Here is a 26,958-nt window from a genome sequence, read left to right as displayed (position 1 = left end):
CCATGGTGAAGCACAGGAGCCTTGGGGATCTGCCCCCAGCACACCTCTCCACCTTTGTCTCTCACTGCTCCTGCCTTCAAAGAGCCCTGATGAAGTATTTGTAGTTCCCCCTGACTCACCTTGCTCTTACTGGGCCTGTGTGCGTGCTGCTCCCACTACCTGCAGTACGCTTACCCACTTCACCTGGATGAACTTTACTTGTCAGTCAGGATTCACCTTAGGTGGGCATCATGTTCTTCCAGGCCTCTCCTCCAACTTTGAGTTGAGAGTATTCCAGACTTTAAGCTCCATGGGATAGGGATCTTGTCTGTGCACCAGCTTATTCCCAACTGCCTGGCACATAATGCATTTATTAAATATATATTGAATTAACTACACTCTACTTGGGGCTCTTGTTTTCTTCTACATTTACAGTTATCTAGTATAGCACTTAACTCATTATCATGCATCATTATTATGGGTTTGTTCTGTCTCCCATTAGACTGTGAGCTCCACAAGGCTGGGTCCTTGTCTTATACATCATTGTATTTCCAATTTCCAGCATAGTGCTTGCCATGACACAGGAAGTCAGTAAGCTCTGAATGAATGAATAGTATCTACATACCATTAATCTGAGGTTTAAAGTTTCCCCAAATTCTGAAGCAAGGGGATTTATGGACTTCCCTGACAATTTTTGGATGTCATCACAATGATACCACTAACATTTTAAGGAACAGCTTGCATATATACATTTTTCTGGATGGCAGTTTTTTTCCCCACAGACTTCATCAGATATTTCTCCATAGCCTTCCTCAGATTCTCAAAGGGGTCTCTGATACCTCCAAAAGAGAAGAAACTGCATCATAAAAAATTATTTCTAAATATCAATTGTTAAATAAAATGTTTGCAAAGCAGCTTGATGAATCATTTCAGGCCACTTGACCCCGATGAGGTAGAGGGTTTGTGTTCTGCGATCTGACTGCCTCCAGCAGTCTCACTGCTGCTGGACTGTGGTGCTTCCAATTGGCAGCCGGGGAAGTTTCTTCCGAATGAATACTGAGTCGTAGGGGTCCCCCTTCTACACATATCTGTAGGAGCAGTTTGAAACTCATATGCATGGTCTTCCTGGTTCTAGGCACATGAGCCATTTAAGCTGCTGCAGCCAGGACCAGTTTGTATGCTAGCCCAGCATTCAGGAAGTTAAAGGGTTTTGGGTCAAAACTGAGAACCTTCTTTGATCCACCTTGGCTAGACATTTTCTCTGGCTTCCATTAATAGCCTCAGCATTTTTTTTTTTTTTTTTTCTGGCCTAGACCCACACGAGCAAGAGGAGACCAGAGCTTCTCTAAGGAGCTAAGGGAAAGCACATTTTAAAAATAACTTGAGCAAATGAATTCATCTGGCAAAAGCAACCCCACTACGTAAAATAAACCTTTTTAGTTTCGCAATAGCAGTTCCTGAAAATGTAAACAACCCCAGGGTCCACATGCACTGAATCATTTGCTGAACAGAAAGAGTCCCTGGTCCAAATTCTGCAAGAATAAACACCTTATAAAACTAGGGGTCAATGACCTTCATATGGGAACAAGGAGGGCGGGGGGGGGGTGGGGGGCAGCAACCCAACCTGAGGACAACGAGAAAGTCTTGTGACTACATATTCAAAATGCTGGCTTTCTAAACCAAAAACTGGAATGAGTGGAGGGAGAAGGGGAGGGTGGGCACAGTCTATGCCTCAGGCTCTTGCTCAGACCCTACCAGGCCCCTGCCTTCCCTAGGGAAAGCCGGAGTTTACTCACTGTCGTGAAGCCAGAGGAAGCCCCTGCAGGTTTCACTGTGTGTTCTGTTGACAAGATAATGGTTCCATTGAAACTGTAATAACATACTTGGCCAACTGAGCCCATACTATCATAGTAACTTTGTACCCAGTCCTAGTTTTTCAAACATAATGATAATATGTTCTTTCTAATGTGGCCCATACTGTTCTAATGAACTTATGCTGAGTTTTTCTGAGTAGTAGAATATTTTCTTTTCTTTTTTTTTTTTTTTGAGACGGAGTCTCGCTCTGTCGCCCGGGCTGGAGTGCAGTGGCCGGTTCTCAGCTCACTGCAAGCTCCGCCTCCCGGGTTTATGCCATTCTCCTGCCTCAGCCTCCGAGTAGCTGGGACTACAGGCGCCCGCCACCTCGCCCGGCTAGTTTTTTGTATTTTTTAGTAGAGACGGGGTTTCACCGTGTTAGCCAGGCTGGTCTCTGTAAATAACAAACATAATTATTCTCATTTAATATTTGTGTAGCTCTTCTTTAAAGCAGAAAGTATTTTCTAATTCCTTACTAGAACCTTTCTGTGTGAGGAGCACTGAGCTAGAACCCATATCTGAGGATGGCCAGAATTTGGAAAAATTCGGGAAAAGGCACTGGACTCATTTTAAAGACCAGAAAATGCAACCTCTGGAAAAGTTTCAAGAGTTTTTTACTCCCAGAGATGTAGGAAAGATTGGAGTAAATCTTAATATTATATTTCAGGTAAACAAAGTATCACTGTCAAAATAGCATTTATTGAGTAATGGCTATGTGCCAGGTACTTTACAGTTTCACATTTAACCCTCATAATAACCTTGTAAAGTGGATATCCCCACAATATGTGATGAGAACACTGAAGCATAGGTTAAATGATCGTCCAAATTGGATAGATGTTTTTCAAAATCTCCCCCTTTTTTTCTCCTTTCTTATCTGCAAGGCAGATTGCCCTTTCCCTTTCAGTGAAACTTGTGCATGACCACATGACTCTCTTTGGTCAATGAAACATGAACAAGCAGCATATGTCACTTTCAGATGGAAGACTTTGCATGAGCTTTGCCTCCTTTTCACTCTGCCACAGTGTCCACTAACGTTCCAGATAGTGGCACTCTGCAGGCTAGGTCCTACTGTGGGAGCTATGGGCAGAGCCCCCTTTCCCACCCCCATCAAGATGTACATGTTGCATAAGCCATGCGTTAATCTTTGCAGTTTTAAGCCACTAAGTTTTGGAGTTGTATTAATCATTAATCATGGTTCTCCAGAGAAACAGTGGGGGAGTGGCATTCATTATGGGAATTGGCTCATATGATTATGGAAGCTGAGTAGTCCCCCAGTCTGCTGTCTTTGAGCTGGAGAACTAGGGGAGCCAGTGGTATGATTCAGCCCAAGCCTGAAGGCCTGAGAAATGGGATGGGGGATTGGGAGGGTGGGTGTGCTAGGGTAGTATAAGTCCTGAAGTTCAAAGGCCAGCCAGAAGGTGGATGTTTCAGCACCAGAAGAGAGGGCAAATTTGCTTTTCTTCTGCCTTTTTGTCCTCTCTGGGCCCTCAGTGGACTGGATGATGCCCTCCCACATTGGTAAGAGTGGATCTTCTATACTCAGTCTGCTAATCTCTTCCAGAAACATCTTCACAGACACATCCAGAAATAATGTTTTACCAGCTATCTCAGTATCTCTCAGCCTAGTCAACATTTAAAAATTAACGATCACAAGCAGTTGTTTCCATAGCAAAACCTGGGTGACAGACCAAGTGACCCAGATGACTAGAATTTGACCTTCTTTTGTTGCCCATACCATACTCTGAACTAACATGCTGTGCTGCTTTCCAAGCAGAGAATGATGGCTAAAGTATCTTCTACCTAATTTGAGTCGCAGAAAAAGAAAAAGATTATTAACTACAGTGACAAGAATTGTGATTCCCCAGGGGGCAGATCAAGACATAGATAAGAGAAGTGAGGAAGATCTGGAGAATGTCCATTGAAAATTTACTCAGAAGAGAAGAATAATTAATATAATACTATAATAATATATATTGAATTATAATAATTAATATCTTGATGTATTTCCTTTCAGGCAAGTTTAAGTTATAGACTTTGAGTATATTTTCTCAAAGGGGTTCTATATAAGAGACTATTTCTTAATAGAGTTCCTAGCTTGGAATTGCTCACTCTGTTTCAAGGCCTCTCGCTGGTTTAAGCTGAGCTTATTTTCTTACAGACTTCAAAACAGTAACCTTTTCCTTCACTAGTCAGTACACAAGATGGTCTTCATTTCCAGTTTGGAATCCCCCACTGTCAGAGCCTGAGACAAGGACTACTATACGGTTAGTTTATTTGGGAGGTGATTCCAGGAAATGGAAATGAGAGATCAGTCAGCCTGCAACACGAAGAAGGAAAAGTCAATATAAAGATGAATTTGGCAATTGGCCATTTCAGACAACTAGGGCTAAATTTTGCTTGGCTCTCTAAGAAATGTAAAGAATGCTTCCCGTAATTATGCTCACCTCAGGTATTTATTCATTGACTCTCATGCTCCATTGGTTGTCCCTGAGGACTTTAGCCCTCCCTCACTGCAGCACAGACACTGTGCTTTCTCCTAGGCTGAGCAAGCTTCTGCATCTGTGGAAACAGTCCCGCGGCAGATAGTGAAATGATGGCTGCTGCGTGCTTGAGATCTGGGAAAGAGGCCACATCATAAGTGCACTGAAATCAGAGATATGTCAAGAGATGTGACACAGGGCATCTAAGGTGTCTACCGCACCAGCTATAACTTCCTAAATGCTAATCTCAGTTCTTAACAGAGGGGATGGATGCAAGGGAACAGTCATGATTGAGAGCGCCAAAGAAGCTCTGTATGAACCTTAGGCAAGTTTCCCAATCTCCAAAATGAGAGTATTAATACCCGTCATCCAAGATCATGGGGAGGAATAAATATGTGAAAATGTCCAGCACAGGTCCTAACCCATAGTAGGTGCTCACCAAATGTTAGTTCCCTGCCCTCCGTGCTGTGCATATCTGAAGCTGCACTAGATGCTGAGGCAAATGGTCTCAAATGTCCTTTAACACTTAATGACTCTGAGATTTTTTCTGAGCTGCCTACAGGTTATTAACTATATTAATTAATAATAATATATATGAGCACTTCAGGCCACTGGGGATACATTTTGCTTGGATCTCTAAGAAATGTAAAGAATGCCTCCTGTAATTGCTCACCTCAGGTATTTATTCATTGGCACTCATGCTTTATTGGTTGTTCCTGAGGACTTTAGCCCTCCCTCGCTGCAGCACAGACACTCTGCTTTCTCCTAGTTTCTGTGGCACGTGACAGGAGCCCACCTCAAACTAAAGCAAAAGGGACTCCATTGGCTCTTGTAGCTAGGAATTCCAGGGTTGGCACTGGCTTTGGACACTACTGGATGCAGGAATTCAAATGTCTTCAACTCTCTCTTTTGGTGTTTCTCTCAGCTGTGCTTCTCTTGTTGTTTCTTTTTCCCATTTTACAGATAAGTTCATCCATAACTGAGAGAGGTGAAAAGGGGATGGCTGCAGAGAACTCTGGCTTATTTCATTCTTGCTTGCTGACCTCAGGGTCTGTGTATAAATTCTCGGAGAATAAGCCCTCTGGTTGGCGATGCTTGGATCATGAACCTACATTGTGCCCTGGAGGGTGGGTCCCTTGAAGTGGAGCCTGCTGGAACCACATGGGCTGGGGCAAGGTGCTAGGGCCAGAAGAGAGGTAGGCAGGGCTGCTGGCCAGGCACTCTTCACCAAGACAAGGCAAGAGGAGGGGCATGATTGAGGCAGCGACACAGAAAGCAGACAGTAGAGGTCATGGCAAGTGTGCCATTACTTGCTACCTTTGGTTGATGGGAGAGTCACCTTGATAGGCCCCCACAGTTACACCACATTTAGGAGGGGAGAATCCATTTGCCACTTCTGACAATGCCAGAAGAATCACATATTTCATCTGGCAGTTGAATTTGGCCCATGCTGAGCTTCAAAATACAGAGCTGTCTTGGAACAATGGCTCAGTACATTCATTTGGTGTCCAACAAAGCCTGCCTCTGTTGCCTTCCCTCTCTCTGTGTGCCCTTCAAGATCTTCAGTGTGCTTTGAGGAGAGAAAGAGAAAATATCATATCAGGGTAACTCACCCCATGTGTCCTGGACTCAGGAAAAAAGTATCTTATCACCTTATTCTTTTGTTATTATAAAAAATAAAGTTGAATGTTTTCAAGTAAAGAAGTATAGAAAAAATTTTAAATTACCTGTTTTGATTCTACCTAGAGAACCATTGTCAACATCTTGGTGTATGTACTTCCAGATACTTTCCTATGAATATATACAATGTAGATTTTTTAATATTAAAAGGGTATCATATGATACCTGGTGCTTTGTATACAGGCTTTCTTTACTGATATGTAATATCATACGCAGACAGACAAATGCACAAATCCTAAGCCATCAACTCATTGAATTTTTATTCACTGTTTTTAATACCTGCATTGTGTTCCATTGTTAGGCTATGTCACCACGTATTTTATTAAGCCCGTATTGATGAATATTAATTTACTCCATTTGCCAGTTCATTCCAGTCCAACATTTATTGAGTGGCTACTTATGGGCCAGGCACTCTTGTATTCATCAAGACTACCACATTATCTGTATCAGTTATTTATTGCCACACCAAAACTACATAACAAATCACTCCAAAATGTAGCACCTTAAAACTACAACTACTTATTATTTCTCAAGAGTCGATAGGTCAGCTGAGCAGTTCTGCCAATAGGGGTCAAGGTCAACACATTTCAACTAAACTACTTGGAAGGTAAAAAAGAAATGAGTGTCCAGGTAGGTGTATTGTTCCAAAAATAAAACAAGGAATGAGGAAATTGCAGGTAGGATAAGAGGGGTGGATGGCAAGCAAACCCCACAAAAGGCAGAAAAATTTTAAACAAACATAATGCCAGACTTCTTTGTCATCATCCAAGAAGATGCAGTGAAGTATAACCTGGGGGGTATTAGGGTAGGAGTAGGGAGAGCAGAGGAGAAGGAAGGGCGATTGCTTTTAATCACTTTTGGATTCCTTAATAACAGACATGACTGGAAGTATTAAAATTTAACAAAGGATATCTTATTATTTTTCCTGTATATACCACTGGTAATCTTCAACATCTCTCCCTCCCTTCCTCCCTTCCTTCTTTCCACCCTCCCTTCCTTCCTTCTTTCCTCTTTTGCTTTCAACTTCCTTTTCTTGTTTCCTTTTGCTTTCTTTCTCTTCTCCCTTTTTTCTCTCACTCTGGGTGTATATAGTAGTGTAAAAAGATTGACAGAGAAATCAAATATAACAGGAGCAGGGCCCTGAGAAAAGCACCTGGCATCCTGTAGGCAAACCATCGTTTCTAAAAGAAGGGACTGAGAGATTGAGGAGCTCAGGGCATTGCCAAATGAACAAGACAAGCCCATCTATTCAGTACTAACAAACGGAAAATGGCCTTTCCAAATAACTGGCCTATAAAACAGCCTTTTCAGAAGAGTACCATAATTACTGGCCAACAGCAACAATGAAAAACAACTCCCAAACTAAGAAATATTTCTGGATTAAAAGCCATGAGATCTGGATTCTAACAAGCTGTGCTCCTCAAACTACAAGTACAAAATCTGGCTCTACACTAACAAGCTATGAGCCTCAAACTGGTGACTGGCATGTTTGGGTCTCCATCTCCTTCTCGGGGGTTGGGGTCTTAGAGACCCTTTTCCACACCCTGATTCTCTTACTAGTGTGTATGCTTTCCTTTTGACTTCTCATGCTGACCATCTGAGCAGTAGTGAGAAGCAATTTCAAATGAAAACATCATTTATCGTGTGCCGAAAGAAACAAAAAAAGAACACAGGAAAACAAAAAGACAATGAAAGAGAATGAAAATGTAATTCATTTTATTAAAAAGAAGAATTGTTCTTCTGGGACACTGGATAGAAACCTTGATGAGTTACCTAGCCATCAGAAATGCTCTAACAAAGAAGAGAAGAGAAACAAAGAGGGAAGAGGGCAGGATAAGAGAAAGAAAAAAGGAAGGGAAAAATGAAGGAAGGAAGTTTTCTGTTCATTTCTACAGAGACTCTGTTGAGCATTAGACAACAAGACTTGGGAAAAAATTAACTGAAACTTTTCCAAAAATCTTTTCAGAAGGATTTTTTCCCTCTGAAAAGCATCGTTAGGGGCTGTTAAATACCCAAGGCAAACCTCTTTCATATTACTTACTGGACACGAAACACTAACGCAATTGAGGCTAGCCAGAGGCCATTTAGAAATTCAATAATTATTCAACCCAAGGGGCTTTCCAAATGGTGAAGTAGCTTCTTAAGAGGAAATTAATATTGAACAGTATATCAAACCTAATTGGAATCTTGAGAAAATAGTTCTGTGTAGGTAGAACAGCTAGAGGCTAAAGAAGATCAGGTTGGATGATACCTTCATTTTTGTCTCTTGCCTTAATTATGATGTGAAGGGAAAAATCTTGTTTATTTTCTATGCCAGGAGGGTAGGGGTGGTTTGGAGAAGTTCCAAGTTTATCAAAAACTACCTTCAGTCTGGCAGTAAAAAAGTTTACTTCCTTCATTTCTTTCCCACAGACATTCAAAGAGAGCTAAGGAGATACAAAAACCTTTTTTTCTGTATTTGCAATGCAAGGCAGTTGGGAATTAATGACTGATTTGTTGGTGAGGGCAATGGGCATTGATCGCAAAAGCAGTAAAGCTGTGTTTCTCAAAGAGAGAAAGTCTATTTGAGATCTTCATTATTTTACTATTTAGAAGAGAAAGGGGCGTTATATCACGTTGGAAGCATCCAAGACTCACTAGCCTCTTCTCTATCTTTCTATGCCTTTCTGTATTAATTGCTTTGAAAGCACAACATTCCAAACCCATTGAGCACACAGTGGCCTGATTTTTCCATTTGTGAAAGGTGCTGAAGTCTCACAGTAGGATTAATGTCAGGGTCCAGGCTATGGGCTTGTAGATGTGACTCCCTTAGACTTTGGTTCTCCTGGCAACTAACCCTTTTTGGATTATATCTAAGTTGACCTGTTTCATAGTGAGAGAACTCCTCTCCATTACTCAGAGTACTGAGGCAGATCACAAGTGTACCACACCTGGTTAATGTTAAGCCAAAACAGAAACATCAGGCTCATCTCTTGAGAAGAAGGGTCACTTGTTAAAGATACAAACTATTTTTTTTTTTAGATGGGGTCTCATTGTTGCCCAGGTTAGAGTGCAGTGGTGCAATCATAGCTCGCTGCAGCCTCAACCACATGGATATTTTTAAATAAGAAAAAAATACCATCTAATAGATATGAAGGAGCACTGGGTCACTATAAAAACACATTCTAAGTGCAGGAAGAAAGAGTATAGTCTCTTTTCAATATATTTTTTTTTTTTTAACTTGGGAAAGAACATTCACTCTATTCCTATAGACTAGAAAGGAGATAATTGTCCATTATGATTCCAAACGACACTATCTTATTCAGCTGTCACTGAAACAACTTTGAACACTGTCATACATTCTTCCCAGCTCCCGAACTCTGACCTTTTTATGCCTTAGTTCCACTTTCACAAAATGGGATTGATGTAATGTGCATTTCAGAGGAAATGACCATAGACATTTAGTGTCATTATAAATGCTGAGAAGTATGCTAGCAGAAATTATGCCTTAAGATCATATATGGATTCTTGTATGGTTTGAAATTGCTTAAAAGATAGATATGATCTCTAAGATGTATATATATATATGATGTCTTCTTAGATATCTATATATAAGAAATATTTATATATCTATAAATCTATATATATCGCATGTATAAATTTGCTATTATTTGAATTGCCATTAGTGCTTAGGGGAAGCCATGCACATTTGTTTCTTTTCAGTACCCAGAGTTAATTCACATAAGTTATTACAGAAGTTCCCATAAGCGTTGAGACAAGTTCTGTATACCTGGGACTATTTAAGGTTTTGAAAACAAAACAGAAGCAGGTAAGGAGGAAGTATGCTTTACTATTGAAGATTTATTAGGTACACATTTAGATTTGTGAACTCTCATTGCTTAGGATGAAAGGAAGGACTCTTGAGGATGTCTGCTGTTTGTTAGTGAACTGCCTGTAACAATTACAATTAGCACACACATGAGCACAATGAACTGGGTATTCAGACTAGGCCAAAATAAACAGAAATAGCCTCTTACCAAATTTACTTTGAGTAGCCCTTGAACTACTGCCCAGAGCAATATGACTGTAGGTCCAAGTTTGTTAATGACTATGCAAATGTGCTTTCTTCACTTTTACTCTATTGTCATCTGTCTATTACAATGTTGCTATGGCGACATCTTTCCAATATCCCTGTGCTCCTTTGGTATCCTTTAAGGGGAAGCTGTAATGAAGTGGTTTGGCAAAAGAATCCTCTTGGAATTTTTTTTTTTTTCAAACGCTACTGAAGACTAGCATGACTTTCCTCTTCTGGGAAATGTATACAGCATGAGTTAGAAATGACGGAAATTAATCTGTACTGACTTGGGCAAAGAATGTGAATGTTATTTATTCTACTCCAAACTACCTGAAAATATTCTCTTTCTGTTCCTAATTTGCAAAAGATAACACCTTAAGGGACACTGAAACTTGTGGGTGTATGAGTATAACACGTGCTGGGGGCCCTTGAGCTCATGAGGGAGGGGCTACATGTGGGTGGGGTGAGAACTATATGCTGGAAAGAATGACAGGTGGTGACGCTGGAGCACTTACCATGTGACAGGTGTTACCCTAAGCATGTTGTATGTATTCCTTCATTGAATACCTATATTATCCTTATTTTATAAGATGAGGTAACAGAGCTTCAGAAAGGTTAGACTCAGCTACTATGGGTCTGTCTGACTCTGATGTTCATCCTCTTAAAAACTGGGGCAGTTTGGAAATGAGATTCCTTGGTGATGAACAGAAATATTGCTTAGCGGCTGTGTTTTTGTATGTGGCAGTTTTCTCATATTTGAGTCTTATATTCACAATCGATATCTTTATATTACACAAATGACACAGAATTAGAGTCATTTAATCCAGGGTTGATATCACTAAGTCATGACTATTAAATGTTTCTTACAATATCTGAGATGACTTGATATTGCAAAAGATGTAAGTGATTTTAGAAGTTCTCATTTCGTAGTTAGTTGCAGAAACCTCTTTTGGAGGAGGGATGTTTTCTCCATATATCCTAATTTCTACTTAATATATTTCCACACCTCTTTGAAGTGGGTAGTAAGAATGGTACAATGCAGTGCTTCGTCATTTGGTACACTTCAACCAATATGCCCTAAGATGTGATCATATGGGGAATAGAAAAATGTGAAAGACCCAATTCTTTTTCTGCAGAAGGCGGGAAGCTCATATTTGATTACTGTTACTATGAACTATAAAAACGTTTTAAATGTAGTTTACCCGTAACCATCACCCTGCAAGGGTGATATTGCTCCCCGCCAATTTACGGAGGAGAATACCGAGGCTTTCAGGTTGTAGATAGACCAAGACCACACAAGTAGAGAGTGGCGGGCTGTGGGTTGGACTTTAAAATCCATGTTCATCCACGACTCCCAGTGTGTTCTAGTAAATTTGCTAGAATCCGAGTATTTTCCAATGATTGATGCTCCGCTCTGTGTCAGGCAGTTCATGGTATTTTTCAACAATCAGAAAATTCTGGGGAAGGCAAACCGTTTCGCCCTCTCTAGGTGCCTTGGAAGTGGCCGTGGTGGACCCACAGATCATCCTTTCTGATCTGACACCTTCTTCACTGCCCTGGCCCGAGGGTCAGTGTCTTTTCTGCAAGGCTGGAAGGCCCCTTAGACTGGTCATGTCCCATCTCTTTCCGGAGGGAAGATGATCCCAAAGACGACTTTTCTCCCCACGGAGCTGCCATTCCGCAGGCGGCCGCCAGGGGTCCCCGCTCGGCGTCCCCGCGAGACGGTCGAGCCCCGGCCGGCTGCGCGGCGCGCTGGGTGCATGTGGGGGCTGCTCCGGAGCGGCGGCGGCTGCAGCTGGAGCCAGGCGCTCGCCTGTCCGCCGGTTGGCTCGCTGGGACGGCGCGCACCGGCCGCAGAGTCCCTTGAGTGGATTGGGAAGCGACGCCCCACCTGCCCCGAGCTCACCATTTTCCTCTCGCGCTGGCTGCAGCTGACCCGGCGAAGGGAACCGACCGGGCCCTGGGCTGGAGGTAAAACCCCACGGTGAGTAAGAACGCGCTCCAAGCGAGGGGAGGCGGCGCAGCCCGGTGGCTGCTCGCTCCCGACCTCACCCAGGCGGGCGGCGAGGTGCGGGGCGCACCTGAGCGGGTGTGCAAGAAGGTGCCGGAGGCGGCGGACCGGCCCTCCGCCGGCCGGCCGCGGGCTTCCGGGGCTGGAGTCCTCTTCAGACCCCTGCCGGCGCCTGGGCTTCTGACCGGCTCCTTGTATGCGCTTCCCGGCAGGAACTAGGGTCGCCCACTTTCCACCCCGGGATCCGTGGCCTTGATTTGAAAAGATATAAATCAATAAGATCGTCCTTCTTTCGGGGTGCAAGTCTCCGAGCCCATCCCCAGCCGCGGACGCATGCAGGGTGCGTGTTGGGCTGTGGGTGGCGGGAAGACAAACTTTTACAAAAGTGCTCCCGGGCTGGGGGACAACGCTTGGGCGTCCTGATCCTGAGGGAGGAGTCTCGGCTTGGGGCAGCGTCGGGGAACTCCGCGCCGTAAGCCAGGTCGCCCCCGGGGCTGACGATGCCTCATGGAGGTGGGGAGCGTGTAAAGGCCATACAAATCGCTCTTAACTTTGGGGCCAACAACTGTCAAACATCTGGAATCCCAGCCCTCCCTTTCCCTGAACTGGGGAAGAAGGTGAAAACTCTTCCACTTTTCTTTGATTGCCCCTTCCCACCTTCAGACCCCTGCTGGGAGGGTAAAGCGCAGACCCCTGGCGCCTGACAAGTACCAGAGACCCTAAATCTCTCGGGATTCCCCCTCGCCCTCTTTCCTGACCCTTTCCCCTAACCCTCCCCGCAGGGAAGGGTTGCGACGCAGCCGACTGAGATCGTGGCGAATGGCCTTTTGTTTCTCTGCGTTTCGCCTATTGTTTGCCTTTCCAACATCTGGTAGGGCTTGGGGAGAGAAGGAAGCCCCTCTGGTCCCCCTCCCCGACCCCCATGCCAGCTCCGGCAGGGGATCCCAGCTGGGGAAGCGGAGGAGCCCTACCCCAGCGAGGCCGCCCCACCCCGCCCTTGTGGTTAGAGGGTGGAGGGAAAGTTGTTCCTTCCCCGCCTCCGCTGCTGCCTGTGGCCCGGGGCGCGTTTCTCAGATCTCAACCCAGGCGCGCCGCAAAGGGCGCAAATCCGAGAAGGTGCTGCTTTCGAGACAGTGGAAGCGTGTTCCGCCCCAATCCAAAGTGTCCCGTAGTTGGTTCCAGAGGATTTCAATCTCTAGCCAAAGGCGTTGGGGCTGGGCTGCTGCTAGGGCAATGGGAGGGGATCAGGGCACCTTTGGTAGGCGGAAAGCTGAGATTCTCGGGTCCACAAGTTTCCAAGGGCGGGAGGGCAGGCTAGTCGCCAAAAAGAGAACGGAGATGCAAATAACGAGGAAGCCTCCTGACGTTGCCTGGAAATAGTGGTGTGGTGGTTCACTCCGGAATGAACGTGGAGTTCTGGCTTTGAGTACCGCTCCAAGTTTAAATCTCAAGTCCCCTTTCTGCACTGTAGTAAAAGAGGACTCAGAGGACGCAACGCAGATACGGCCAGAGCACACTTCCTGCTTCCACGTTCCCGCGAACAAGTGGCTTAGGATGGCCCCGAGTTCCCCTGTGGGTGCGCTTGTTGGGTTGCAGGCAGCCCTGTTTCCCTGCACAAGTTAGATGCTTATACATTGTGTTCATTCTTAGTGTGGATTATTGATTAAAGAACTGGGGCAAAAGCAAAGTAGCTACTCTGAGAAGGCAGGGTCCCCAGATGGTGCCCAGCGAGTTGTCTTGCCTCTGAGGGGAGGCTGACTGGGACTGTGCACCTGTTGGAACCTATACCTCCCCATAGCCTTGCAGTTGACCTGCTGTTGCCAGCTTTTCCTGTGGGATCCCCAGTCAGTCCCTCTTCCAAGGAAGCTCGATTACACTTTTGATTCCTCCTCAACCCAGGGGAAGAAGGAGGCTTCTGTAGGAACATTATGATCCAGGTACCCACTCAGACATTTTCAGTAGATACCGGAAGCTTGGCTCTGCACAGCTCCGAGAGTTTTCCCTTTGCCAACTCAACAGGACTTTTGAGTTTCCATTTAACAAAACAGAAGTGAGACTGCTAAGCCAGGAACGTGACACATAGAGCACTTTCTGTAGTGATTTCTGGATATTATATCTCTTTACCTTCCCAACGATGGAACCAGTAAGGGAAAAAAAGCACATCTTTGAAGTACTGAAAGGCACTTTACAAACATTTCATTATGAAAATGAACCCCAAGGAAGGATTCCTTTGAAATTTAGGAGCAGCAACCCAGAGGCAACAAAAAAGACCAAAGTTACTCAAGAAGTACCCAAAGGTATCATTAACAAGGTAAAAGAGCATTTCTTGTCTTGGCCTACCCACTAAGGAAAACAGGGTAATTATAATGGAAGTTAAGCTTGTACCATTTATTTTAGAATTAAAAATTCTCCCCAAAAATCATTATAGGAAAACTAGAAAATACTGATAGGTGAAAATGAATATAAAAGGGGTAGATATTATAAACAAGGTTCCAGTGAACAATCTTTTTTTTTTTTTTGAGATGGAGTCTCGCCCTGTCGCCCAGGCTGGAGTGCAGTGGCCGGATCTCAGCTCACTGCAAACTCCGCCTCCTGGGTTCACGCCATTCTCCTGCCTCAGCCTCCCGAGTAGCTGGGGCTACAGGCGCCCGCCACCTTGTCCGGCTAGTCTTTTGTATTTTTTTAGTAGAGACGGAGTTTTCCCTGTGTTAGCCAGGATGGTCTCGATCTCCTGACCTCGTGATCTGCCCGTCTCGGCCTCCCAAAGTGCTGGGATTACAGGCTTGAGCCACCACGCCCGGCCGAACAATCTTATCTATCTGTTTCCTTGGAATAAATTTCTGAAGACGTGATACCTAGGTCACAGGGACTGATGCATTCTTTAGGATATTGAAGAGTGCCATATTTCCCTGTAGAAAACATGTCCCAGTTTACTTTCTTCCCAGTAATGCACAAAGGCTCCTGTGTCCTATACCTTACACCTCACTCGCATTTTATGTTGTCATTCTTTTTCATTTCTGTCATACTGATGGGAGTGTCTTGTCATCTTATTTTGCATTTAAAAATCAAGTTAGATTAAACATTTTCATATTGTCTGTAGTATTTCTTCCTTTGCGATGATGTCAGTTTGTGCCCTTGCCTTTTTTCCAGTGGAGATGTTATCCTTTTTCTTTCGATTAGATATGCTCTTAAAAAAGCATAGTGTTCTGACTTCTACCCCTACCACACAATCAGAAAATCTGTGTTAACTGGAAGTGCTCAGCTTTCTCAGCCATTCTCTTTCCTTCTGGATAGCAAACACTTGGCAGAACTGCATCCATAAATGACTAAAGTAATTGACATCATTCCAGTAAAGCTATTAGAGGGAACAGGCAAAGGCTTTATTAGAGAAATTCATGAAAAATAGCAAGTGTATATTTTATGCTTAGTAGCTTGCATGTTCTAACTCCTTAACAAGCTTGTAGTACTATTTTTAATTTGGAACAACTCTGCTGATAGTTATTTTTACTAAATGGTTTGCACTAACTCATTTTGTTGTCTGATCCTTCTACTGATAGCCTGCATATACCGTGGTCCACAATTTGTTATTGTTCTTTTAAACATTTCTTCTAACTTCTTGGCTGAAATTTGCCTCACTTTTATCATAAGATTTTCTTTGGCTATAACATTTGAGCCCTGCACTTGGAATAATCTTGAATCTGAACAGTTTGGCAGCATGTTCTTAATGGCATGAGCAGGAAATGACTTCCAAGGGCAGAACCAGGTACATTGCAGGTACATTTCACCCTTTTTTTGTGCATTTGCATAGCCACAATCTCTGTTAATTCTTGCTTGAAAGGAGATGATTCTGAAATGGGGTAGAGGCGAGAGAGGAAGAGAAAATCCATGTCAGCCAGGTGGTGAATTAATATAGATGAAGGGCCATACTAGAAAACTAAATAATCTAGGTAATCTGACTTCAAAGTAACTTTTAAAAAGATAAAATATATTAAAGTATTATGTATTATTGGAATAGCTAGTTAAATTAACTCACAGAATGTAGACTTCTAACTAGGAACATCTAATGTAAAATTGTTCCATATTACGACTCTGGACATTTTATTTCAGGCACATAAAAAACAATAAAAGACAGATACTGTACTATACTTTTCCACAGCATTTTCCATGCCTTTAGATGTAGGAATCAAACAATATACATCAGGAATTAAGAGTGTGCTACATTAGAATCACAGCCTCTCAAAGGTTAAATGAGAGCTTAATGGTCATCTAAGTCAACCATCCATCCAATTTCACTATGGATCTTCACTCTTAAAGTAATGAAATACCATTCTACAAACGGCATCAATTCAAACAAACCAAGCTGAGAAGGAAATGGGCCAGAAATGTCAACCTTTTTCCCCTGAGCAGGAGGGGAAAAATACAAGGGTATTGACTCTAGGGAGCATGTATAAGCTCTTTAAATGTGCTGACTTTTCATAGAATAAACAATGTTGGCAGCAAAACAGTTAAGTCATTGAAATGTTATCATTTTGCAACATTCTCCACTCCCTATTCTCTAGCCATTGTCTTGGTGAAGTTCACAGGTGGTATAGCAAAGCCCTTTCAAAATGACCCAAGAAAAGAGGAAGAGAGAATAGAAGATGATGGAGAGGGAATCTTATTCCTTTAAACCTGTCTTAAAGACTTTCTAAGGAGACTCTTGGTCACCCAGAGGATGGTTGGCATTACCTCTCCTTAGAGAGGTCAATGTCCCTGATGTTCTTAGACTACCAATCCAACTGAGGATAGGCTTACAGGATAGCACAATAACCCTTAAAAAGAAGATGGAGGAGGAGAAGGAGAAAGAGATTTTGGAGGGAAAAGGAATCTTAATTCCAAAAATATACCTTATTTCCTCCTGAATAGAGCTGTGAATTTGTAAAAGTAGTACAAACATCTTCTGATTTCCACTCGGACAATCTCCCAGGCACAGTCACTGTATTTCTTTTCTTTCAGGAAATTGTCTATCCTGTTGAAATATCTCCTCAGTTCGAGGTTACTCAGCTGGGGGACCCTGGCTTCTGAGGGTTTCATCTCATTCTCTTTCATTTCTTTCATGTCTTCATTTTCATTCTTGTCTTCCTCCAAGCATTGGTTCAGGTACTCTGCTTGCTGATCAAGTCCTATTTGGATTTGTTTGACGTGTCTCTCTTTCCAAGATTTGAAGGTGTGTTGGCTGAAGATGTTGAAGGTCTGTAGGGACATTTCATAGAAGGCCTTCTTGATGTCCCTCTTCATATGCTGGGTGTATTGTAGAAACTCTTGGGGCAACTCAAAAGCTATGTTTTCTCGTAGACATTCTACAGGAAATGAATTGCTCATACTACTCAGAAGTCTCAGATTTTGCCAGGTGACTCTTCTCAGGTGAACATTCAGTAAGTTACAGTCCAGGGATAGGGTGCCAGCAATGAACATACCCATAAGGAACTGAAGCCACAGACACTTTTGAATCATGTCAGGTATGGTGCTCTTTTTTTTGTTTGTTTGTTTCAAGCTAAAAAAAAATCCAGAAGATGTGGATTTGGCAATGATGTTTTAAGTACTCCTTCATGTGCCTTTATATACCTGAATATCTTCAGCAGGAGTTTTCTCATTCGTCATTTTACAGTTAACCAAGGTTGCGGCCCCTTTCCTTTGCCTCTGAGGCTTTTTTTTTTTTTCTTCTTCTTTTTTTCTTTTCACTTTGGGTGACTATGCTAACTTTGGAAGTGATACCAGTTTTTTTTTTTTTTTTTTTTTCTGAAAAATGAGCAAAGTATTACCATCGTGTTACCTTGAATACCTGGATGATCCATCCCAGCACTAAGTAATCATCATAACAAGACTGATTTCAGAAAGCCAAAAGCTGAGTCCATGCACTCACTCACTCACTCACTCACTCAAATCTATTACATAAGAGGGAGTGATCCTTCATGAAAATATATTTTTTGTACCTGGTGCTATAGCCAAACATCCTGTCTCATTGAGTTAATCATAGACATTGACCAAATGACTGTGATTATTTGATTGCTAGGTCACCAGAGCACAATATAGTTTAGGTTTTTCCGATTTTGTTAAGTTTAGTTTCTATATTTGGATATTTTCTCTTTTTGATTTTTCTGGATCCCCAAAAAGATGAAGAATAGAGTTGGTCAATTTAGCATGGCACTAAGTAGAAGACTAAGCTGGCTTGGTTTTCTGTTGCATTAGAAAATATTGATAATCTCTAAATATCCTTTTCTTCAGTTAAATTCATCCTTGACTTAGCCTTCCCTATGCCTCTGATACGTTCCTTAAAAGTCCTGGAGGGGGTTTTATATTTGAGAATATCCTTCTGCCTCATTAACTTCTCTCTTGTAGTATCATTTTCTTTTCTTTTTTTTTTCTTTTCTTTTCTTTTGTTTTTTAGATGTAGTTTAGGCAGTATTTTAAAACTTTTGCTTGATTGCTTGATTATTATTTCTTCTTGCCTGATGGCTCTGGATTCTGTAAAGGCTTTTGTTTGCTCCTGTGTTTGTTGTGCACTGAGAAGGTATGTGAGTAGGAGGTCACCCATTTAGCTAAGTGAATTCCTAGCTGGACCAATGTTACTGTGGTAATGATGGCTATCTATTGTTTATGGTTTTTACTTTGTTTGACCAAATAACCTTCCTCTGATTATGGTTAAAGCAAATGGATTCTTTTCTCCAGGAAAGTAAAATGGGTTGTCATTAAACAAAGGTAGCTTATTATATCTTCTTACAAAAAAAAGATATACATTAATTTGCAATTAAGTCATTGTACAATGGCAAATAGCCACAGTTCCACAAACATGGCAGACTTTCATTGAAAAGTTGGCTTAAAAAGTTCTTGTCTAAATCAGTTGACTGCGCCAAAGGCTAATTGTGGGTAAGTGGGATTTCTTAAAATCCTGGCTTTTGGGAAAGGTTTCTATTTCCTATGAAAAATAAATTATATATATTATTCTACATGTTCTATCTACATAAATTCTGATTTCATGGGCAGATTTCTTGGGGTGACCAAATTTGAAAAATATTAAGAAAACAAGCCCTTTTATATAGCATTATAAATTGATACAACGTTCCTAGACAGGAAAGTGGTGATATGGATCAAAAGCCTTAAAAGTATATATAGTATTTGACTCAGCAGTTGTTCCTCTAGGAATTGATTCCCCAGAAATAATGATGATTGCCTTAAAGACTTAGCTGTAAGGAAGTTTGTCACAGTAAAAAATGGAAAACAATTTTAATGTTCAGCAATAAATACTTAGTTAAGTAAGCCATCAGTAGAAAACATATATGTAAGCACTAAAAATTATGTGTGGGAATATATTTGGTCACTTGGATAGATACACGTTGTAGCTTAAAAAAAAAGCTTATATTTGCATATAGAGGCTGATACCACTTTTGTTAAATATAGACATATGCATATATATACAGAAAAAAAGTCTTGATATATATGCAAAAATTTTGAGTCATTATCTCTAACTGGAAGAATAATGGATAGTTTTATTTTATATTTTATTTACTTGGATTTTTTTAAGTTTTCTATGATCAGCAAGTATTTCTTTTCTTTTCTTTTCTTTTTTTTTTTTTTTTTGAGACGGAGTCTTGCTCTGTCGCCAGGCTGGAGTGCAGTGGCGCAATCTCCTGCCTCAGCCTCCCAAGTAACTGGGATTGCAGGCACGTGTCAACATGCCTGGTTAATTTTTTGTATTTTAGTAGAGATGGAGTTTCACCATGTTGGCCAAGATGGTCTTGAGCTCCTGACCTCGTGATCCGACTGCCTCAGCCTCCCAAAGTGTTGGGGTTACAGGCGTGAGCCACTGTACCCGGCCAAGTATTTCTTATTTAATAAGAGAAGGCTGTTTTTAAAAGAAGATACATTAAAAAAGGAAAAATTATTATACATCTGAAATGTGATCAATACTACTTTATTTGTTTAAACATTTCTACTCTAGAGTATTTTGAAAGAAAATGTGGATTCTCCCTAAGGCTCAGTTCCAATCAGTTGATATGAATAACATACAGTATGTGGGAATATACTATTCTTGCAGCCATGTTTATGCATGTATATATACTTATAATTACACACACACACACACACACACACACACAGATTCTATAAAGGGCAAAGCGTCTCTGAGGGCCATAGCTTTTTACATACCTCATATAACTTCTCTACCTAAAACTTCTTGAACTGTTCCAATTAGAACTGCTTGTTCCCCATTTTGCTTTTACAATGTCTTGGCCTCCTTAACCATGGGTTTAAAAAAATAGATAATTGTATAACTGTTGGTCTCCCAATTTAGTGCATTCCCTCACTTCCCTGAAATTGCCCATGGTGCTTAGTATACTTTTCACTAGTTTGAGACTGTTCAGTGATACTAATCAAACTAAAAGATTGTTCAGTTCTGTTACTGTGGTAAGTTCTGCTCACAGGTGTTGGAGATGACTGCACATTTGGCTATTGTCAGTCATCTTGAAGTTGCCTGTATTTTTGGTCATGCACAGTTTTGTCATCTTTAGCCCTCTCACCCCAAATTTCCTCCCTTTACTATAATGCCATATTATATTCTCATTTATCTAAAAATGTACTTTCATGTTTACGACATTTCGGTCACTGGCGTAGGTCCTGAAGAAGGAAGAAGAAGTTGTAGTGCATGATCTCAAGGAGCCTGTGGCTGAAGAAGCAAGCATGTTCTGAGTGTTTTAGGCAGGAGGAGTAATTCTTAGGGTTTCCCAAGAGCATGGACTCCATTCCCCATGTTCTGGAACGTTAATAGATGCTGATGTTGACAATATTCATGACAAGGAAAGATAGCTGGCATACACATCTGTCCCTCTCCAACCATTAGGATTGCCTGTCTTTGCAAATAAAATATAGAACACTCATGCAACATTTGGGACATACCTACTAAAAAGTCATTCATTGTCTTTCTGAAACTCAGATTTAACTGGGTGTCTTTATTTTATCTGGCAACCCTATCCACCATGCAAGCTCCCACTGACCTCTCAGAGCAGAGCTCAGACGTGACATCCCCTGCAGAAAGCCATTCCTCTGCTACTTTTCCTCCTCCTGCAGAGTTGCATTTGATTGCATTTCTCTATGCTGGCTTTACATGTGCACATAACCCTAACAAGTGTACATGGCAAAGAGGTCACCCGTCATACTAAAACAAAATAATACTGACACGCACAAACATACACACACTTGTACACTCACATATAATCACTCTGATTAGAAGCATTATTGAATGATCAGTCACTGGTCATACCTCTGTTCTGTTCTGTAAATACCAGAGGTATTGAATGTATCTCAAAAATATAATCAGAAAATTGAAAACAATGACAGTGTAAGGAAACATTTTGACTCCTAAATTTGTCTGGCATAACTGCTCAGTTTGTCATCAGCAGGCTATGCACTGACATGCTAACATGGTTTCCATGACATCTGTTCTTATTTCCCTGGCATGACTTGAGATCATTTATACATGTTCAGGCTTTCCTCAGAGGGAGGGCTGGTTAGCAGGGGCTGCTCTGTTGCTTATGGAATTGTGTGGTGTCTATGTGGATTATGAGGTTAACTGTAATGGACAAGGCAGAATTTGACAAAATGGAGATGAGACATTTCAGTCTAGACAATACAGCTGTGATTCAGTTGAGGGGCATTTGGCATCTGCTGATAAGATTTATTGCTCTCCATGAAAAGACAAGTTTCGAATCAGGGCAAGAGTAACACATTGGTCATCCATATTACTCAATCCTTGAATGTACATTGTTCCATTTGTAGGGCCATTAGGCGATTGAGCCCAGTAGAGAGCCCAGGAAAGGGAAGCCTTGTATCCAGGCCTAGCAGTACTTCCCATGGGACACGCAGAGGATGGTCACCACAATGTTTTGTGCAGCTATTTTATCCTCAGACGAACCCAGTCACCTCTGGCAACTTGATGTTTCACTCATTCTCACTGCCTCAGCATTGTGGTCAGCCTCATTTGGAGCCAGCTTGTCTTCTGGTCCCTTTCTTGGCTCTTCTCTTAATGAGATCCTGATAGAGAAACTGATAATGACTATACAGGGAATACCGTGAATATGTGCATATGGTAAAAATTCAAACACCTCAGGGCAAGGGAAAGCTTTGCTTAACAGCTCAGCCTCATGTCATGCTCCTCTCCCCCACTGCGGCAACTACAGTTATCAGTTTGGTGTGTGTCCTTGTTTGATACCTTTCTCTCTACTAAGCAATAAGTTCTATGAGGGAAGGTATAACAACTGGCTCGTTTGCTTTTCTCTTAAATGCCCATGGGGAATAAGAGAGACCTGGATCATATCCATGGGTGGCAGTAGGAGGACTTGTATATATATTTTTTAAATTGACAATACAGGATTATAAAAATTGTGATATGCTTTGAGGTTGAATCCTAGAAGTATATCTTTGTGACTGTATATAGGATGTCATTTGGAGATGATATTACAAATCTATATTATCAGCCTTTTGTGGATATGAGGTCCAGGATAAATGGCTCACCAGACCTGGCCTGTGAGAGAGCCAGGCTATCACAGTACCTGGCCCATAGTAGGTTCTTAATAATTATTTGTTGGGTAACCGAATGATGATAATGAAGCCATGTCTTAATGACAGTAAAGTTATTTGATGGTTTAGTTCTTTTTGTGTAGGGATATGGGGAAGACAAAGTCAGACGTTGGGGAAAACTGAGGCATTTACAGAGTGGTAGATGGCAACTTAGGTGTCCATTTAATGTCCTATACTACTTCTGGTGCATTCTCCTTGGGACTCCCCAAGTCTGGTTAGATCATGAGCACTTTTGTACCTCTCCTCTAGTGATATCACACAGTTTTGTATTGCTTGGTTGATTCATATTTCTTCCCCTCCAGAAGAAAAACGTGTCTTTCTTAGTTTTGTATCCGTGGCACCTCTTACACAGTAAATGTTTGTTTAATCAAAAACTGCCGTGTGACTTCTTACAGTTCTCAAATCTGATTGAGTTATAATCTGTATAGGCAAAACTGCTGAGAAGTTCTAAGTCCATTCCTCTCCACCACCCCCTTTTGCCGCTTTTTTGTGCATGATGCTCCCTGTAGCTGTCATTTAATTGTATCAACCTTAGAGGGGCTCTTTGGCAAACTAATATCCAGTTGTATTTTCCAGCCCAACTGAAGATTATGCATATAGTAACTTCCCGCCCAGGAATAATTTGAGCTGTTAGAAAAGAATCCCTGATAAAAAGAAATGTAGCGTGGTGGAATAAGTATTTCAGTAAATAAATGTGCACCATCAGTAAAACCTACGCTGTGTTTTAGGATTACCAAAACAGCCTCCATCCACATCCTCATTTCAGTGTTGATTTCCCGGGGTCCTTTTGCGCCCAAATGGGGCTTTTACTTCTGAGGGTGTTAGTAAGAATTTCAGATGGCAGGCATGAAAGATGGATGTCACCTACCAGAATAATCCTTCTCTTTACTCAGTGAATTTATGTGGATTTTTTCCTAGACCACATCCAATAGTGGATATCTATTATGCTAGATAATAGTTGGGAAGAAATGATGAGAGTGCAGTGGATGATGGACAGAAATGTCCTTTTGTCTTTAAAAGGAGTTGGCTTTGTAGAGATGAAGACAGTGTCTTTTAATTACTGTCAGGTTGCATGTGGTCATAAGGTTTCTTGACATTTCTGAAGAACAAAGAAAGGTATTATGATAGAAAAATTTAAGTTGGCCTTACTTAGCCTGGCAGAGGATTCACATGCTGCAAATTTAAGGATTTCTTAAGTGTCTTAACAATGCCTGAGGTTGGGGGTGGTATCTGGGAATAATCTTCTAGAGCAAGGCGGTGGAGTAAGCGGGGAGCGGTCTCTTTTCTTCCTGCCAGCCTCCCTCCCCCCAGGTAACCTGAGAAGCTTGGAATGGGTTTCCTGAGAGATGCTAGACTTTTTCCAATGTCTGAAATTAAGTTATTTATATACTCACTTACTTGTTTTCTTTGTTTTCCATTTTATCCCTGGTGTTTACCACACAGCATATAATCGATAAATATTTATTGAATGAATAGATATGCATTTCATTATTTTATCTTATGAGTATATTCTAATCTAAATTGAATATCAGATCAGTTGAGTAATTCTACCTCTTTTGTTTTTTTTTTTTTTCTGAGACAGAGTCTCGCTCTGTCAGCCAGGCTGTAGTGCAGTGGCATGATCTCTGCTTACTGCAACCTCCGTCTCGCGGGCTTAAGCAATTCTCCTGCCGCAGCCTCCCGAGTAGCTGGAATTACAGGCGTGTGCCACCACGCCAGGCTAATTTTTGTATTTTTAGTAGAGACTGGGTTTCACCATGTTGGCCAGGCTGGTCTAGAGCTCCTGACCTCAGGTAATCTACCCGCCTCGGCCTCCCAAAGTGCTGGGATTACAGGTGTGAGCCACTGCGCCCAGTCAATTCTACTTCTTGATAGAACCGTGTAACTTTGAGCAAGTCGCTTAAGCATTCTGTGCTTTATCTGTAAGCAAGGCTAATAAGAGTACCTATTTCAAAGTGTGATTGTGGAGATGTAAAGTGCTGAGAAAGTACCTAGTATATAGAATGTGGACAATAAATGATAATTATCATCATCATCTGTTGCCTACAGTGTTAGACACAATGCTAAATTCCAAGAATACAAGGGCAAACAAGACAAATATAGTCCCTTGCAGAGGTTCCTGGAGGCAGTGATACCTACTCTTAATCTTAAAAGGCAAGAGTTGATGAGAGTTTGAACTAGGAGAGTGATAGCAGGTATCAAGAAGAAGATAATTACTTAGAAGGTAAGGTTGGCAAGTTTTGGAAATTGATTTGGAATGGGAGGCAGGGGTGAGAAGGAGGAAACAGACTAGGGAGAAACTCAGTTTTTTAGCTAGGTATATGGTTGTGCCACCAACTGAGAGATAGCCTATAGGAGGAGGAGCAGGCTTAGGGGAGCAACTGGTGAGTTCTGTTATAGACAAGTTGCTTTGAATTGTCTGAGATAGCTAAGTGGAGATGTCTATCCAGCAGTTGGATATATGGCTTAAACTAGAACAGAAGACTGATGCTGGCAGGAGAGACAGATTTGAAGGTATCCACAGAAGCTGTAAGTGATAAGACTATAAGAATCAGTGGGTCTGTCCAAAGACAATATATAGGGAATGGAATGAAATGGGTCTGTGTCCGAACCCTAAGAATATGCTATGTTACAGTAGGCAGCAGAAGAGGAAACTGGAGAGGATGGTCACAGGCATAAGGAGAATGAGGATGGAATATTCTGTTTTTTGTTTTTGGTTTTTTTGTCTCTGCGTCTTTGCCCAGATGACTCCACAGAATTCTCATTGTAACACTGTAATCCAGCTATTCTTAGTTAAGCTTTATTTGCCAATGTTGATCTAGACCGAATGCCCTCTTGTTGATGTGATTCTTTAAACTCAGAAAGAAGAATTAACTCATTGAAGTCTACAGTCAAACCCTTTGGGCTATTTTAGTATATGCCTCCCATGAAATACATCTCACTGCCAGGCATGCATATGTGGAGTTCTTGGCAGTTGCCACTTGGACTGCAAGTTCGCCTGGTTTCTTTACTTCTGCCACTTCCACTGTAGGAGTATGGGGATGAATTCATTTCCCAGGGTTGCCATAACAAATCACCATAACCTAGGTGGTTTAGAACAATGAAAATTTATTCTGTCATAGTCCTAGAGTCTGGAAGTCCAAAATCAGAGTGCCATCAGGATAATGCTCCTGCCATAGCCTCTAAACAAGAATCCTTCCTTGCATCTTCTAGCTTCTGGTACTTGCTGGTAGTCCTTAGTGTTCTTTGGTTTCAGATGCATCATCTCTGCCTCCATAGTTACATGACATTCTTCATGCATCTGTGTGTCCCTTCATGTGGCCCTTCAATGGCCTCCTTATCAGCACACTACTTGTTACACTTAGTACCTACCCTAATCCAGTATGACATCTTCTTAATTTGATTACATTTGCAAAGACTTTTGTTTCCAAAGCAGGCCACATTATAGATATTGGGGGTTAGAACTTAAGTATATTTTTTGGGGAGACACAGTTCAATCCATGACAGGGGATATGGTACAGGGAGCCTTAATGGGGAGAGGATCTTGCAACAAATCTAGCCTGTTGGAAAGAATGGCTTGGAGACATTGAGCTAGTGTGGAAGTGTTTAACTATAGGTCTTTGTTAGACAGAAATGTGCTATATGAGTAGATAGTGTTAGTTCTTATAAGCCTGTCAACATGATAAGCCAGACGTTGTCTTTAAGTATTCTTTGGTAACAATCTATATAGCTATTAATAATAATAAAGAATAATTTTAATTTAACAATTATTAAGTGCCAATGCTCTAAATACATTCTCTTTAATTCCCAATTACTATACAATGTACATGATACTAGCTTCAGTTTGAAGAGGAGGAAATGGAAACTGGGAACTATAGAGCAACTTAACCAACGCTACAGAGCTAGAAATCCACAGAATCAGGATTCAAAACCACATCTGTCTGAGGCCACATTGTCTTTTTACAGGACTAGGGTCGTAAAGGGTTTGGGTTAAAATCCACTGTGTGTATCTATGCATTAATAGCCATTTTCATTCTCGAAATAATTTGAAACTATTTATAGAAATATATATGATACAAGAGAACAAAGATTAAAGAAACCAGAACTGAGGGAAAACAAGAGTGAAAAAGCAAGATGAAGTCAGGGGCACAGTTCAAATGTAAGAATGCATGCCATAATGTCCAGTGTCAATAGTGTAGAGGGCTGCAAATCTCAAGACTTCCTACAAGAAAAGAGATAATATAATTTGTTAAAGTATTTATAGTATCCAAAAGACCAAATGAAGCAAC

At 41.6% G+C, this 26,958-nt stretch overlaps 3 protein-coding genes across 3 annotated transcripts in view; 2 read left to right on the top strand and 1 right to left on the bottom strand.

Moving 5' to 3' along the window:
* Positions 1–26,958, top strand: part of C9orf72 (C9orf72-SMCR8 complex subunit) — a 124,951-nt gene that overhangs the window by 32,488 nt on the left and 65,505 nt on the right. The window lies entirely within an intron of this gene.
* Positions 11,737–26,958, top strand: part of MOB3B (MOB kinase activator 3B) — a 240,516-nt gene continuing 225,294 nt past the window's right edge. Inside the window, exon 1 of the mRNA XM_017869338.1 lies at positions 11,737–12,031. The gene's annotated coding sequence lies outside the window, so the exon portion shown is untranslated. The remainder of the gene's footprint in view (positions 12,032–26,958) is intronic.
* IFNK (interferon kappa) lies at positions 16,946–17,632 on the bottom strand (the record flags this gene model as incomplete). Its single annotated transcript, XM_017869292.1, has 1 exon — positions 16,946–17,632. A coding segment is annotated over one exon (687 nt), but the record flags the coding sequence as incomplete, so codon positions are not given.

Source organism: Rhinopithecus bieti, unplaced genomic scaffold (genome assembly GCF_001698545.2).
Source record: "Rhinopithecus bieti isolate Rb0 unplaced genomic scaffold, ASM169854v2 scaffold_2572, whole genome shotgun sequence".
Lineage (NCBI taxonomy): Eukaryota > Metazoa > Chordata > Mammalia > Primates > Cercopithecidae > Rhinopithecus > Rhinopithecus bieti.
Note: the sequence above shows the minus strand (reverse complement) of the source record. Positions and strands in the feature narration are given on the sequence as shown.